The 17,626-nt window shown below is 45.8% G+C and overlaps 1 protein-coding gene across 4 annotated transcripts in view; it reads left to right on the plus strand.

Annotated features, from left to right (window-relative positions):
• The window catches only part of LOC140394502 (bMERB domain-containing protein 1-like), a 145,789-nt gene that overhangs the window by 81,855 nt on the left and 46,308 nt on the right, over positions 1 to 17,626 (plus strand). For all 4 annotated transcript variants that reach the window (XM_072481829.1, XM_072481827.1, XM_072481828.1 and 1 more), the window contains one exon: positions 13,513 to 13,586. In XM_072481829.1, coding sequence (XP_072337930.1) covers positions 13,513 to 13,586 — 74 coding nt within the window. The remainder of the gene's footprint in view (positions 1 to 13,512; positions 13,587 to 17,626) is intronic.

Below are 17,626 nucleotides of genomic sequence, written 5' to 3' on the forward strand. Positions count from 1 at the left end.
TAGGCTGCTCTCCCCTTTTGGGTTCGCAACCGGCATCCTAACACCGAGGAGGATAGGCTGCTCTCCCCTTTTGAGAGCGAGCTGACTGACATTCATTTAACCTGAGGGTCACCAAATCTCAGGCGAGGAGAGCGTAGGTTGAGAAGGCGGGGCCTTCGTGAATAACTTAAGCTGGTACAGGAATTGAACCTGCGCAGTTGGAGGTGTCCTCCATGACCAGTTGAGCTAACCGACCCCACTGGGTTATTGAGCGAGAACTGATGTGAAAATAATGGCTTGCTTATTTAACAACAATAAATAGTTGTTTGAGTTAACCAGTTAAAGGGAATGGCAGAGCTCAATTATTCATACATTTCAGAGCATTTTAACAAGTGCAGGAGATACAGGTAGTTTTCCAGAGGAAAACATCATCTTTTTTAATTGGTGTTTCTAACAGGACATTGGCAAAGAATATTGATTAATCAAATTCAGATTTTTAATTAAGCTTCCCTTGGTGAAATAGCAGTTATTTTTAATAAGAGTGAAACTATTGATAAGAAACATAGTTGGGGAAAGAAAGACTTACATTTATATAGTGTCGTTCATGACCAAAGGTTATCCCAAAGCAGTTTGCGGCCAATTAAATACTTTTGAGTGCAGTCACGGTTGTAGGAAAAGTGGCAGCTTACTTGCGCGCAGCGATCTCCAGAAATGGCAATGTGGTAATGACCAGTTAATTTGTTTTAAATGCCGGCCAGGTCACTGAAGGGATCTACCCTGCTGTTATTCAAAATAGAGCTATTAGACCTGTTCCATTCCCTGGAGAGGGCCTAGGTTGCACACCTCATATAACTCCCAACAGTGCAGCATTCCCTCAGTGTTGCAGCGTCAGCCTTGGTTTTCATGCTCAAGTCCTTGAGTCACTTTGAACTCCCCACTCGCTTCTGTAGAGAGAGTGCCACTCAAGTCTATGGAAAATTATCTCGTTAAACCAAAGTTATCGTCAAGAGTTATGACAATCAAATTCTCCTTTTATCGAGCGGTATGTTAAATTTTATATAATTATAAAATGCAGAATTGTGTGGATTGTCACATGGATAGGGTAAGAGAAATGTGAGGTATGAGAGGTGACCTTATTGTGTGATGAATGTCGGAATTTAAGATGCACCAAATACCTACAATACATATGAAATCGCTACAGTCTTTAAAGCACTGCAGACTTGTCTGAGAACAAAGGGAAGCTAAAACAAGTTGAGAAGCACCTCCTGAAGACATAGAGGCAGAGTTTCTGCATGGGTCTGACAGGAGTCAGATCTTGTCTTTAAAGCAGTATCAAAGGATCTCTATTTCTCAAAGAGCATCTCCGTAAAGCAAGTATCCCTGTGCGCTGTTAAGTAATGGGTAAAGAGTTAAGTAATGCATTAAGAGACATTGCAATTAGTTGTCTCATTTATGTTAAGTATCCAATGATTGACACTGATATGTAAAGGGGCTTCAGGTGGCCTTTGTGGCTGGTGATGTGTAATTAGAGTTTTGTGCAGAGTCTGTTGGAAGAAATAAAAGTGTGTTGGTGAAAAAGGAACAGAATTTTGACTCTTCATACCACAGCATCCAATACGTCTAACAATTGGTAGCAAAGAATGGTTACAATCCATCGACCTCTGGGTTATGGGCCCAGCATGCGTACACTGCGCCATTCTGCTACTGCTTGATCTTTCCTATCTGCTGTGGGATGTCCTTTCAATAGTTCTCGACCTTTTCCTGCGGACCTGTTCACTAACCGATGTACTATCTGAATTGGCAGTGTGTTTCTGTGCCCTCCACTTTTGAACTTCGTGTTCCCAATCCATTATCTTAACTCCCTCCCCTGAATGCTGTACATTCAACCAATGTTTATACTTTCCAGTGGCCTTCCCTGCTCTAATAACAGTTGCATCCTTCCATTGACTAGACCCTTCAGGCAAGTATGTCACTTTTGTACCAACTTTTGGTCGTTGTCCTTTCGGAAAAATGGCCGTATCCCAGATCTTAAGGCCCACAGCCACAAAGGCATGGGAATGCAAATCTATAGATATAAAAGCTGCCTTCTTGCAGGGGCATCAGCTCCAGAGAGACATTTTTCTCCGTCCTCCTAAAGAAGCAGCTAACACAGAAGGGGTACTCTGGAAGTTGAACAAATGTGTATATGGTTTAAATATTGCATCTAGAGTCTGGTATTTTTTGGTAAGGTCAGTTTTGTTAAAGTTAGGCTGTTACCAGTTGAAAGTAGATCCGGTAATGTTTTACTGGCACTATAAAGGGAACCTTTCTGGCATCTTTATGATGCATGTCAAATAATTTTTGTGGGGTGGGACTAATGATTTTGAAGCTTTTGTAATCTCTGGTTTGTGGAAAGAATTCAGGGTCGGAAGTCAGGCTTCCGGTGCATTTAAATATATTGGACTGGAAATCGGACAGACTAAGTTAGGGGCAACTTTACGTCAGCAATCTTATTTGGAAAGCATCAGCCCAATAGCAATTAGTTGTGGCCGGGTTTCACAAAAAGATGTAATGGTTTCAAAGATGGAAAAAGAGCAACTGCAAAGTTTAATTGGGCAACTGAATTGGTTAGGTAGACAGACTAGACCGGATGTGAGTTTTGATATCTTAGAGTTGAGTACAAAAATGAATAATCCCAAAGTGGAAGACATAATAAGAGCAAATAAAGCGTTTGGCCAAACTAAAAATGCAGGGGTGTGTTTTGAGGATCCCGGTTTTAGGTGACCGTAGGCACTTGAAACTCATAGTTTATAGTGATGCGTCCTATGCAAATCAAGCACAGGAGGTTTTATAATTTTCCTCTTGGGGCACAATGGTAAATGTTGTCCTCTTGTGTGGGAAACAAAGAAAATAAAGAAAGTGGTCAAAAGCACTTTGGCTGCTGAGACGTTAAGCTTTGTAGGCCGCCTGTTTCTGTGACTTGTTTTTTTCTCTTCCAAAAATGAAAAAAGAAAGAAGGGGGGAAATTGCACGTGTGTTTTTGAGTTTCTTGAAATGTTGTTTTCCCCTAATTATTATTTTTTTCTCCAAGGAAGGGGAGACTGTTAAGTAATGGGTTAAAAGTTAAGTAATGCATTAAGAGACATTGCAATTAGTTGTCTCATTTATGTTAAGTATCCAATGATTGACACTGATATGTAAAGGGGCTTCAGGTGGCCTTTGTGGCTGGTGATGTGTAATTAGAGTTTTGTGCAGAGTCTGTTGGAAGAAATAAAAGTGTGTTGGTGAAAAAGGAACAGAATTTTGACTCTTCATACCACAGCATCAAATACGTCTAACATGCGGCAGTAGTAGTTAATGTGGATTGAGAGCTGAGATCGTCTTTCTTGTTGTTTAATGAAAAATGAAAATGAAATGAAAATCGCTTATTGTCACGAGTAGGCTTCAATGAAGTTACTGTGAAAAGCCCCTAGTCGCCACATTCTGGCGCCTGTTCGGGGAGGCTGGTACGGGAATTGAACCGTGCTGCTGGCCTGCCTTGGTCTGCTTTAAAAGCCAGCGATTTAGCCCAGTGAGCTAAACCAGCTCCTTAATGGTAATAAAGATAGCAGTTAAGGGTATTGTATTCACTGTATTGAGTAGCATTATTTAAGGGGTAATTGTAAGCTATTTTCTGGTGTGATGTTAAAGATTTTAATACTGTGTTATTATTAAAGTTTGTTTTAATATATCATATTCCTATTTTTCGTGCAATCATGCCTGGAGTGAGGTATCCTTTTCTCACAGTCTTACAAAATTAAAATAAAATATTGGGGTTTCTGTCCAGTCTCCTGCCCACTGTTGGACTCTGACCTCGGAAGATAATAATTGAGACTGGATGGGGCTGAATGGCCTCGTCCTGCTTCTATTTTCTGAGACATGTAAGACTCTCCGGGAGATTGCCAGAGTGAATGCTGAGACAGTGTTTCCTGTTATGGTGGCCACAGGGGACACGGGGGATTGTCAATAGATCGCCCCGTGGGCTTTGTGGGACATGAATTCCTCTACATAGCGGGCGGTTGCTCACCTAGTGGGAAATGTATGGCGGGAGCTTAAAGCCTGCTGTCCAACCCGGAGTGGCGTCTCCGCCGGTCCTCTGGATTGGATGTGTGAATTTTAAGTCACGGAGGGAGTCTTTTCATATCATATCATAGAATTTACAGTGCAGAAAGAGGGCACCCCACCAAAGCCCACGCCTCCACCCCATCCTCGCAACCCCATCCAAACCTTTTTGGACACTTAAGGGCAATTTATCATGGCCAAACCACCTAACCATCTTTGGGCTGTGGGAGGAAACCGGAGCACCAGGAGGAAACCCAGGCATGGGAAGACTCCGCGCAGTCAGTGACCCAAGCAGGAATCGAACCTGGGACCCTGGAGCTGTGAATCAACTGTGCTAGCCACTGTGCTACCGTGCTGCAATACAGAGATTTGATGTTAGACGACTGGGGCAGCACGGTAGCCTTGTGGATAGCACAATTGCTTCACAGCTCCAGGGTCCCAGGTTCAATTCCAGCTTGGGTCACTGTCTGTGCGGAGTCTGCACATCCTCCCCGTGTGTGCGTGGGTTTCCTCCGGGTGCTCCGGTTTCCTCCCACTGTCCAAAGATGTGGTTAGGTGGATTGGCCATGATAAATTGCCCTTAGTGTCCAAAATTACCCTTAGTGTTGGGTGGGGTTACTGGGTTATGGGGATGGGGTGGAGGTGCTGACCTTGGGAAGGGTGCTCTTTCCAAGAGCCGGTGCAGTCATGATGGGCCGAATGGCCTCCTTCTGCACTGTAAATTCTATGATTCTATGACTGGCCTTGGTCAAGTTATTACATTTTCTCTTGTGGCGGAGTCTAGGATCAGAGGACACAATCTCAGAGTAAGGGGGTCACCCACTTAAGACAGAGATGAGGAGTAATTTCTCCTCTGAGGGTGGTGAATCTGTGGAGTTCTTTACCTCAGAGAGCTGTAGAGGCTGGGTCATTAAGGATGTTCAAGGCAAAGATGGACAGATTATTTGAACGTGTTTTTATTGCAGTTTTTCATTGTATACATTGTACAGTAGACAAGGGTATGCACTTTGGGTAAATATGCAAGAACTTTCCATTGGTAACGCTCTACTCTTCTCTTTCCCCTCCCCCTTTTGTTACTTTCAGATACTTTTCTTAGGTCTCGTATCATACAGTGACAATCACCCGCTGTATGACATGATAGACAGATTTTTAATCAGTACAACTTTCAAGGGTTATGGGGATAAGGTGGGAAAGTGGAGTTCGGGATTATCACATCAGATCTGTCATGATCTCATTGAATGGTGCAGCAGACTCGATGGGCCGAATGGCCTACTTCAGCTGCCATGTTTTATGGTCTTATAAAAATTTATTGTTTGTAATAGAAATTTGGATTCTTCAAGGCCTAAAATACTCAACTGAGAGCTGTAGCACGTTTGGATCCCCAACCAATCATCATTATGTCTGGTTGTAAGTAATATTACTTATGTTTCAGAAATCTGATGTTCAATTGATTTGAGGAGTAATTTATAAATAAGTCTTTCAATCTCTAATAACAGTCTGCTTGAGAATCACTTTCAGGCAAATATGGCAAGGACATGTGGTAATTTCATAGAATCAGAGAATCCCTACAGTGCAGAAGGAGGCCATTCGGCCTATCGAGCCTGCACCGACCCTCTGAAAGAGCACCCCACCTAGACTCAATCCCCCGCCCTATCTCTGTAGCTTCACTTAACCTTTGGAGACTAAGGGCAATTTATCACGGCCAGTCCACCTAACCTGCACATCTTTGGACTGTGGGAGGAAACCGGAGCACCCGGAGGAAACCCACGCACACACGGGGAGAACGTGCAAACTCTACGCAGGCAATCACCCGTGGCTGGAATTGATCCCGGGTCCCTGGCGTTGGGAGGCAGCAGTGCTAACCACTGTGCCACTCTGGTGAACTTCGTCAATTCAGACAACTAACCACGACTAATATTGTGTGTCCCTGGCTACCGAGTCCTAATTAAAGCGATTGTGCAACATGGAAGACAATTCATCATATTAATTGAGCTTTTTAATGCTTGTTTAATGGAGCAATTAAGTTCAGTGAGAATGGCAAACGGTTTTAGATCACAGAATTGCCACCGCACAGAAAGAGGCCACTCCACCCATCTTACCTGTACTGACCCTGCGAGCGAGCAAATGACCTCCAGGGCCATTCCCCTGCCTGAGATTATTTTGAAGTTATTAGCTGAATGTAGTTAGCTTCAGGGAACAAAATACTTGCAGGTTAAACCATTTTAGAATTACCAGTAGTAACATTTGTTGTCATGGCAACCGTTTGAATAGATTAATTCTGGGGCAATAACAGTACACATCAAACCGAGATCTTAATTTTTGTAGTATAAAACAAAATAAGCAGCGGTGTGTAACAGACAAAACTGGGTGGTTAACACAAACAATAAAGCAGTACGGGGCACAAAGTCAGGTATAAAAGTTGAATAAATATTGGGCGGGATTCACCGGTAGCCGACGGCGAAATTGCGATTGGCGATCGGTCAGAGAATAGCCGTTTCCGACCAAATCGTGGGTGGTGCCACTTTCGCGATGCTCCACCCCCTCCAAAGCAGCGTACCCTAGGAGGCCCACCCCCCGATGCTCCGCCCCAGACTGGCAAAGGTCCCGACGGCGTGGGTCTCTCATGGTCTTACCTGTCGGGAACTTGGCATGGCGGCTGCAGACTCATACAGTCGGGGAAGGGCCGATCCGCGGGCAGGGGGGACTTTGTCAGGGGCTGGGGCACTGTTGGGTGGTGGTCCCTGGCTCGCGAGCTGGCCAAAGCAGGGGAACTATTTTGCAGGTCGGGTCCACCCATGGTCGGCGCTATGTTGTATGGCGGGGCCGCAGCAGGCCGCCGCTATGCGCATGCGCGGCCACAGACCCGGCAATTCTCCGCGGCTGTATCGGCAGCTAGAGTCAGGTGCTGTAGGCTGCTCGGCTGCTAGCCCCCCTAGTCCCCCACCAAACAGAGCATCGGTGGCCGTTTTACGCCGAACGTTCGGCCGTTCCCACACTGGCATGAGGACATAGCCTCAAAATCGGAGAATCCAGCCCATTGTTTATGTGACCCACATTATAACTTCTGCTTATACAATGGTGATAGTTTTAGCTGCAGTCACTTTTTAAATTTAAATTATATATTTGGAAGTTCTTTATAATTTTGCTATTTGACACTTTAACCCAATGTGGGTTAGGATGTGATTGGAATTGGCGTTTGGATTACTACTATAGGTTTTGCATATCTAGAGATGCGCAAGGCTTGTGATTCCTGGAACCGTCACTAGCCTGTCACCAGCCTGTCTATAGTTTGAGGAACGTCAAGCATGGCTGAGCGGGAGATCCTCCTGCTCTCTCAGTCTGCCGTGGGATTATTGGTAGGATTTACTGGTCAACTTGTAAGGCTGCGCAATGAATGCACCTTCCGAGGCCACAATGGCTGAGAATGGGATTGGAAACTGGAACTTCTGTAAGTGGTTCTACGAGTGAACGAGTGATGGTAACTGTCCCGTACTTCATACAAGTACTTGTAAGCACCATTTCCGGATGAATCGAATCAGGGAGCATCGGCTTGCTGTCATCCGTAAGAGCATCTCAGCCAATCCTCACCCGACAACAACAACTTACATTTATGTAGTGCCTTTAATACAGTAAAACAACCCGAGGCTCTTCACGGGAGCATCATAAAACAAAATATGAGACTGCGGCGCAGAGGAGATATTAGAACAGGTGACCAAAGGCTGGTCCAAGAGTTAGATTTTTGCGGAATGTGCTAAAGGCCGAAAGCCAGATTGCGAGGTGTAGGGTGGGTATTCCAGAGCTTGGGGCCTACCCGACTGAAGGCACGACCACCAGTGGTGTAGCGGTTAAAATCGGAGATGCTCAAGAGGCAGGGATTAGAGGAGCGCAGCTATCTCAGAGGGTTGTAGGGTTGGAGGAGATAAGAGAGATAGGGAGGGGTGAGGCCACGGAGGGTTTTGACAGCAAGGGGTGTGGAAAAAACATTTGATAGGTTAGGAGGAAGAAGGAAAATAAATCTGCTGTTATAATTAATCTCAGCTCCACGGATGGTATAAATTGGTTGATTACTGGACCTGCCCTGGTACCATCCCTTAGCTATTTGTGTCGGAATAAAATTCCATGTTGCAGTCGCTGATAATCATCAGTGTATACCTGAGAATGAGATCATGTTCATACAGTCAACAGTGATGGCAGGTTAATATTCTCATTGGACATCTCCATCTCCAGAGAGAGCAATTTAGTCTCTCATAAGGCCTCACGCCAATCCTGGACATTGTACATCCTTCCTCCAGGATGACTAACTGTAGTGCCTCAATTCACATCAGCCAAAGCTTAATTCAATATGGGACCTTGGAACCTCTCTGATTTTGTACTACACTGCGATGTCCCATCACCAACTAAACAATCTGGGGAGCTAATGATGCATTTCTGGATAAAAAAATAATTGAGTTGAATGCATCATGAGCTTTTATTGAAATGACGCATGGATAACAGATTGGAGAACTGAACCAATTGTGTCATCACAGCTAATGAAGTAGAACTGAAGGCTGCAGTCACTCAGAGCCCGAGGCGCCCCATCGCCTCAGCAATGTGCCTTGAAATGTGTTTGGAAATACCTAACTTAAATACCTAACTTAATTAATACGACAGGCCTGCTGTTCTCTTTGCTTGGCAACTGACACAGAATCCCAGGTGCTCGGTGGCAGCGATGGCTTGCTGTGAATTCGTAATGAATCCGTTAGGCTGGGCGTGTAAGGGATTTCTGCCACTCTCCTGGTGACAGAGAGGCAGAAACTCTGAGGACATTCTTTCTCTTGGTGAAGGGTAAACACTTCCTCGCTAACCAATTGCAGTGTTGAAAAGATGTGAGCATACTGTCTGTTCATCAAGCTGGAGATATATTGTTCATCACTTCAACTGAGGACAAACCCCCGAGGACAAAACCATATCTCATGTGAAACGAAATGATTCCATTAAAGTACGTAAACATTTCCATTGCTTTAGCAGCTGATGAATGTGGAGCTAATAAAGATGTAGCAACTGAGCGTTGGAGTTTTAAACAGTCGGTGAAGCATGACAGGATTATGACTGAAGTTGCATTTAACCAGTTAATTGGATGGTTTAAAGATAAGTCCGCATATGTTTATCAGAAACACATTTAGAAATCTAAAACTAATTTTTTTAATGTATATTTTTATTAGAGTTTTTTTTACAAACAACACAACTCATCCTCAAAGCTGGTATAGTGCGGTACAAAATGCTTCTGTGTACATGAATACAGAGAAAGACAGGAGAACACCAACTCTTCCAGGAGTACCCTGTTCTAATCTGTGTAATATCACCCAGGGTGTGGGCCTGTGTCGACACTGTCATTGGGTCAGTAGGTAGGAGAGTGATGATGACGCTCTGTGAGAAAAGCTCTGTGTGCTCCTCAGTTTATGCCGGAGTCTGACTCCTGTCTCCCTGCTGACATCGAGTCACACCATCCTCTGAATGGGATCTGCATCGGGGGTGTTTGATCTTGGATCACTGTGTCTGGGGGGCGGGGGCGTGCGTGTGGCCTCCTTGGAGTTCTCCACCGAGGTGGTCTTTTGGGTGGTCGGTGGCGGGGGTGGGTGGGAGGGGTGCGTGGACGACTCCGGATGGCCCAACCCCAACTGATGGAGATGCTGTGAGACAATGGACATGTGGTCAGTGAGAGGGAAGGATCATTCTGTCTGACATGAACAACTCACTAGTGGCAGGTCATCTGGGTGAAGGGGCAGTGGATCGTCACCTCTGCAACGCACAGGCCAACCTCGCTGTGCGTGACTGCTCTCTCCTCGGTCAATCCCCCTTCCGCACTTGCATCACATGATCCCCAAGATGAATGTTAAGTGAGTTTAATATTGCCAGACGTTTCACGCAGATTGGGTATTGTAGTTGAAGGAAGAAGCTGCATTTACATAGCACCAATTGCAACATCTGGAAATCCTCAAAAGTGTTTTACAGCGAATAAAGTACTTTTGAAGTAGTGTCATTGTTACAATGTAGGAAACACATCAGCCTAATTTGCACAGCAAAGTGACAAAAATATTAATATGATTAATAATAAGATCAACTATTTTAGTGGTGTTGTTTAAATGATAAGGATTTCCCAGGACATCAGCAGATCTCACTAGCTCTTCTTCAAAAGAATGCCTTGTGATCGTTTCAAGAACAAAGAAAAGTACAGCACAGGAACAGGCCCTTCGACCCTCCAAGCCCGTGCCACCATGCTGCCCGACTAAACTACAATCTTCTACACTTCCGGGGTCCGTATCCCTCTATTCCCATCCTATTCATGTATTTGTCAAGATGCCCCTTAAATGTCCCTATCGTCCCTGCTTCCACCACCTCCTCCGGTAGCGGCTTCCAGGCACCCACTACCCTCTGTGTAAAAAACTTGCCTTGTACATCTACTCTAAACCTTGCCCCTCACACCTTAAACCTATGCCCCCTAGTAATTGACCCCTCTACCCTGGGGAAAAGCCTCTGACTATCCACTCTGTCTATGCCCCTCATAATTTTGTAGTCCTCTATCAGGTCACCCCTCAACCTCCGTCATTCCAGTGAGAACAAACCGAGTTTATTCAACCGCTCCTCATAGCTAATGCCGTCCACACCAGGCAACATTCTGGTAAATCTCTTCTGCACCCTCTCTAAAGCCTCCACATCTTTCTGGTAGTGTGGCGATCAGAATTGAACACTATACTCCAAGTGTGGCCTGACTAAGGTTCGGTACAGCTGCAACATGACTTGCCAATTCTTATACTCAATGCCCCGGCCAATGAAGGCAAGCATGCCGTATGCCTACTTGACTACCTTCTCCACCTGTGTTGCCCCTTTCAGTGACCTGTGGACCTGTACTCCTAGATCTCTCTGACTTTCAATACTCTTGAGGGTTCTACCATTCACTGTATATTCCCTACCTGCATTAGATCTTCCAAAATGCATTACCTCACATTTGTCCGGATTAAACTCCATCTGCCATCTCTCCGCCCAAGTCTCCAAACAATCTAAATCCTGCTGTATCCTCTGACAGTCCTCATCGCTATCTGCAATTCCACCAACCTTTGTGTCGTCTGCAAACTTACTAATCAGACCAGTTACATTTTCCTCCAAATCATTTATATATACTACAAACAGCAAAGGTCCCAGCACTGATCCCTGCGGAACACCACTGGTCGCAGCCCTCCAATTAGAAAAGCATCCCTCCATTGCTACTCTCTGCCTTCTATGACCTAGCCAGTTCTGTATCCACCTTGCCAGCTCACCCCTGATCCCGTGTGACTTCACCTTTTGCACTAGTCTACCATGAGGGACCATGTCAAAGGCCTTACTGAAGTCCATATAGACAACATCCACTGCCCTACCTGCATCAATCATCTTTGTGACCTCCTCGAAAAACTCTATCAAGTTAAGTGAGACACGACCTTCCCTTCACAAAACCATGCTGCCTCTCACTAATACGTCCATTTGCTTCCAAATGGGAGTAGATCCTGCTCAAAGAATTCTCTCCAGTAATTTCCCTACCACTGATGTAAGGCTCACCGGCCTGTAATTCCCTGGATTATCCTTGATACCCTTCTTAAACAGAGGAACAACATTGGCTATTCTCCAGTCCTCCGGGACATCACCTGAAGACAGTGAGGATCCAAAGATTTCAGTCAAGGCCTCAGCAATTTCCTCTCTAGCCTCCTTCAGTATTTTGGGGTAGATTCCATCAGGCCCTGGGGACTTACCTACCTTAATATTTTTCAAGACTCCCAACACCTCGTCTTTTTGGATCTCAAAGTGACCCAGGCTATCTACACACCCTTCTCCAGACTCAACATCTCCCAATTTCTTCTCTTTGGTGAATACTGATGCAAAGTATTCATTTAGTACCTTGCCCATTTCCTCTGGCTCCACACATAGATTCCCTTGCCTATCCTTCAGTGGGCCAACCCTTTCCCTGGCTATCCTCTTGCTTTTTATGTACGTGTAAAAAGCCTTGGGATTTTCCTTAACCCTATTTGCCAATTACTTATCATGACCCCTTCTAGCCCTCCTGACTCCTTGCTTAAGTTCCTTCCTACTTTCCTTATATTCCACACAGGCTTCGTCTGTTTCCAGCCTTTTAGCCCTGACAAATGCCTCCTTTTTCTTTTTGACGAGGCCTACAATATCTCTCGTTATCCAAGTTTCCCGAAAATTGCTGTATTTATCCTTCTTCCTCACAGGAACATGCCGGTCCTGAATTCCTTTCAACTGACACTTGAAAGCCTCCCAAATGTCAGATGTTGATTTACCCTCAAACATCCGCCCCCAATCTATGTTCTTCAGTTCCCGCCTAATATTGTTATAATTAGCCTTCCCCAATTTAGCACATTCATCCTAGGACCAATCTTATCCTTGTCCACCAGCACTTTAAAACTTACTGAATTGTGGTCACTGTTCCCGAAATGCTCCCCTACTGAAACTTCTACCACCTGGCCGGGCTCATTCCCCAATACCAGGTCCAGTACCGCCCCTTCCCTAGTTGGACTGTCTACATATCCATCCATCCACTGTTTCCATCCATCTAAGTTGGCCCATGCAGCCTCAGTTAAGAGTCTGAGTGGAAAGATAGTCCCTCAGACAGTGCAGCATCCCCTCAGTACTGCACTGATGTCAAACTTGGTTTGTGCTCAAGTCTCGGGTGTGAGACTCAAAACCGCGTCTTTCTGAAGTGAGAATGTCAACACTGACCAACAGCTGGCAGAAGGCACCCTTTCATGTTAGCTTCCAGTCTATAAATGATATGACAGACTTTGTTCATCAGTTCATTCAGTGCAAGTTCCCTGTATGGCAATTTTTAAAAAAAAGCCTAAAAATTGAAACACAAATTTAAATATTTTTTCTGAAAAAAGAAACTTTTCGACTTGGACTTATCAGGACAGAAGCACGAATACCAAATCTCAAGAGTGGCACAGTGGTGCAGTAGTTATCACTGCTGCCTTGCAGCACCAGGGACCCGGGTTCGACTCCAGCCTTGGGTGACTGTAGACTTTGCACGTTCTTCCCATGTCTGAGTGGGTTTCCTCCGGGTGTTCCGGTTTCATCTCACAGTCCAAAGATGTGCAGGTTTGGTGAATTGGCCTTAAATTCCCCCTTAGCGTCCAAAGATGTGTTGGTTAGGTGGGGTTATGGGGGTGCTCTTTCAAAGGGTCGGTGCAGACTTGATGGCCTCCATCTGCACTGTAGAGGTTCTATGGAGCAACAATTTAGATGAAATGGAAAATTGTTGCTCCCTTTGAAATTTGGTATTCCTGTGTCTGTCCTGATGACAGTTTGTCTCTTTCGTTTCATCAATACTGGAGTCCTGTAGCGGCAAATGAGTATAAAATATTTTTCTTGACACGCTGAATTTCTGTAAATAACTAATACCACTTCTGTGATGTTGAATTGCAGGATGGACGATATTCAACTCTGTAAAGATATAATGGATCTAAAGCAGGAACTCCAGAGATTAGTATCAATTCCAGGTAATTCCACACTTTAAACTTCCAACCGTATTTCCTTCAATACTTTGGTTTTCATTGTAGTTGATTTTAGTTTTCCTTTAACTTCTGTGCAACTATAAAGGATAGCTAACTTGCAGTGAATGGTGAGTCAAGAGTCCCTGTAACATATTTCTCTTCAACCCCTGGATTTCCATGCATATTCTGAGTTGTTGACAGGTATCTATATTGGACCGGTCGCTGGTACGTAAACGCGAGTACACTATTACAAAATGCCACTGTATTTTTAGATGGGGTTGCAAAAGCAATTTACACCAAGGCAACACTTCTAGCACCAGTGGAGGACAACTTAGTTGAGGAAATTCTTGATTTTTATCTGTTCCCCGGGAATATGACACCCATGTCCAGTGAGATACGAGGTGAGGCAGTGCACAAAGTGTTGATGCAGTGACATGTGAGGTGTGGAAGAAAATATTTGAAGACCCTGTGGGCTGTTTGTTTGGTAAGTTATGATTTTGCTCAGTCTCACAGCTCTCCTCACTCACACCCAGTATCCCAACTGTCCCTGGAAATTAACATGTTGTAGGGGGCGATTCTCCGAGCCCGGCGCCGGGCCGGAGAATTGCCGCAACCGCGCCACGGCGCCCCAATGCAGGCGCGCGACTCTCCGAGGTGCAGAGAATCGGCGCCATTTGCGCCGGCGTGTTTGGCGCGGCGCTGGCCGCGGGCCGCTGGAATTGGCGGGGCCGCCGATTCTCCGGCCTGGATGGGCCGAGCGGCCGCGCGGATATGACAGAGTCCCGCCGGCGCCGTTCACCCCTGGTCGCTGCCGCTGGGAACTCTGCGCGAACGATCGGGGGGGGGGGGGGGGGCCTGTGTGTGTGTGACGGGGGGGTGTCTCCGTCCCCGGGGTGGGGGGCCTCCGATGGGGTCTGGCCCACGATCGGGGCCCAACTGCGCATGCGCGGGTTGGGGCGGGAGGCTGGAGCGGCGTGAACTGCTCCAGCACCGTTCTGGCCCCCTGTGGTGGACAGAATCGGTCGTCCCCGGGCCTGTTTTGCGCCGTCGTGAAACGTGACGGTGTTCACAACGGCATGAACACTTGGGCTCCATTTGGGAGAATCGTACCCGTAGTATTTGAGCAGCAGTTTGCAAAAATCAATTGAGGATTATATCCATTGTGGGATTTGGGTAGGAGGTGAGGTCCATTCCCTGAGCCTTCTTCTCCCATTAGTGTCTGCACCTGTCTGGTGTCCCATCTGACCCTCCTTCACCAAGAATAATTCAAAACTATATACCCAAATACAAGAAAAATCCTTCGAATCAGGCGTTTTCTACACTACTCTGCAATTCTCCCAACCATGGGACCAGCAGATTCTGTGTCCAGGCCTTGGGCACCCAACCTGTTCTTTAGCCTTGCCAATGAGCGTACCCTGTGCTTCTTTACTTTTCCCATGACCATAGTGCAACCCAGGATCTCGGTGACATGTTCCCACGGCCTCTTTGAGGTAACATTCTGTTCCCCAATCCCTACAGAGGGGAAATAAGACTATTTAAAGCAAATATGGTTTTATTCCTTTCAAGAACTATGAACTATCTACTGTTAAACTGCAGTCAAGCAAAGCTTAATACTGTAAATTAGTTGGTGGCATTTCAGTTGTCCAGGTAATTTTCGATTCCCACTGAGTTAAGAGTTAATCAGATAAAGCTGAGGCAGCTCTGAGCATCGCTTGTCCTTGCCCCCTATTCGAATAAAAACAAGTGACATTTTGCCAAATATTGAGCCACTTGTGATGCACCAGCACCTGCAGTCAACAGCAAGGTGAAGGCAGGGGCTCCCTGAGGAAGCTTAACTTCATTTTACCCTTATGTGGCCTGATCCCTCAAAGGCCCATACTCTTACAGGTGAGGGCGCCAATGCTGCAACATACACCCAGAGGAAATAACTCCTGACGTTTTGAAGCAAGTGAAAGAGGTTCGATTGTTTTTCTTTTAAAAGGGGGTGACTTACAAATGCTTGGATTTACCTCTAATTGATTGCCTAATTTGTCTTGTCAGCAGCTGTAACTTGCTGCTTACAGAGCAGTTATGTAGCAACGTCAATAATATACTCTCTCCCTCTGCTCTCATTCGGAATTTTGGATTGTTTTAGTTGGAGGTTTTTTTTCTCATCCAGCATTCTAGAATTCCAATTCTTTTTCCGCACCTGGTGGTGTCCTAAGACAGACTTTTGCCTGTTTACATACCTCGCAATTCCCAGAACAGGTCGCTAGTCCGCCCCAGAGCATTATGGAATGGACCAATGTAAATGTTCACCTTTTACAATGGTTGAAGGAAAAATTCCTCTCTGCCCATAATAAAGTCATGATGTGGAGATGCCGGCATTGGACTGGGGTGAGCACAGTAAGAAGTCTTACAACACTAGGTTAAAGTCCAACAGGCTTGTTTCGAATCACTAGCTTTCGGAGCATTGCTCCTTCAGTTGTCGTATAACAATTTATAGAGACTATTTATTAAAATAAATCAAAGACAAATACACACAAACTGGACAACTCTACGACAATTAAGGTATATAAATGACTAAACACACTGTTTATGTAAACTGTGCTCCAAAATATATCTACGGTCCCTGAACTCCTTAAGACTTCCCCATTTTCCCAACCAACAGCCACATTGAATAAACCTCTAAGTTAAACCCAGCTTATAGTTACCACACAATACAGGGATGATACTCAAATCTGGGAAATGTCTTGACCTGGTCAAGCAAAGATATTTAAACTGCCTTTACAAAGGTTTTCTGTACTGCCTTCTGATTTGCCTTGGTTCGAAGACTTTGAGGCTGTTGGCGGTAAAACGTGGCCTTCAGGCTTCGTGGCTGGAAACTGGCTTGTCTGCTTCTGTCTGCTCGGTGTTAATTGGCCTGTCCTGCATGTGAGGGTCTGGCGAATTATACCTTTGTTCCACTTTGATTTTGCTTTCTGTGTATATGTCTGCCCCAATCAAATTCCTTGACTCTAGACATTATCATATGGCTCCATCAGTGATTTTCCCAATCGGCTAGGTAAACTGTTTCTACTCAGACCTGATCACACCTAATTCTTATCTAAAATGCCTTCTAATCTCGTTACTGGGACAGACGCATCTCATCCAGCCTTTTGAATACTGGCTACTGCTGTCTCCAGGCAGATTTCTACCTGTTGCTGGCAGGTCACATTTCATTATGTTTTGTTAAATTTGTTTTACTGCCGTTGCTAGGGAAATACATGACAATTGATGTACAAGTTGCACCAGTTGATGGGACATTCCCAGTAGTATTGCTGTTTATTTTTTGTTTCAAAAAAAGACCAGCATCTGTATGAATGTTATAAAATTGTGGGCTTTTGCACTAAACTGCTCTTGTAGTTTATTTGTAGCGGGGATATGAGCAGGAACTCAGTGTCCTGACTTCGATGTGGGGCAGGATGTTGGGCCCTGTCCAGTGTGGGCTTGGGAGGACGCCAGGCAGGGTAGTCAGTTGGTCTTGGGAGCCCATATCGGGACAAGAGTTGAGATCCTCGTGAAGCTGAGGTCAGAGCTTGTGCCCTGGGCTGAAGCAGGGGGAAGCACAAAGCTGTGAGAGGGCAGGAGGACGGGAGAGCAGCGGCATTGGCTTGCGAGTCAGAGGCCCTGCCAAGATCAGCATGCTTGAGGCTACTGATATCATTGGTCGAGCTGAGCATGTATTCCTTGCGGCTCCGGTGGGTCTTCAGCAGAGCGACAGAAGGATTGAGAGGAAGCTAGCTGTCTTGTGCGTGGCTGGGGCAGCAGGATTGAGAGGGAGCTAGCTGTCTTGTGCGTGGCTGGGGCAGCAGGATTGAGAGGGAGCTAGCTGTCTTGTGCGTGGCTGGGGCAGCAGGATTGAGAGGGAGCTAGCTGTCTTGTGCGTGGCTGGGGCAGCAGGATTGAGAGGGAGCTAGCTGTCTTGTGCGTGGCTGGGGCAGCAGGATTGAGAGGGAGCTAGCTGTCTTGTGCGTGGCTGGGGCAGCAGGATTGAGAGGGAGCTAGCTGTCTTGTGCGTGGCTGGG

Source organism: Scyliorhinus torazame, chromosome 17, assembly GCF_047496885.1.
Source record: "Scyliorhinus torazame isolate Kashiwa2021f chromosome 17, sScyTor2.1, whole genome shotgun sequence".
Taxonomy (NCBI): domain Eukaryota; kingdom Metazoa; phylum Chordata; class Chondrichthyes; order Carcharhiniformes; family Scyliorhinidae; genus Scyliorhinus; species Scyliorhinus torazame.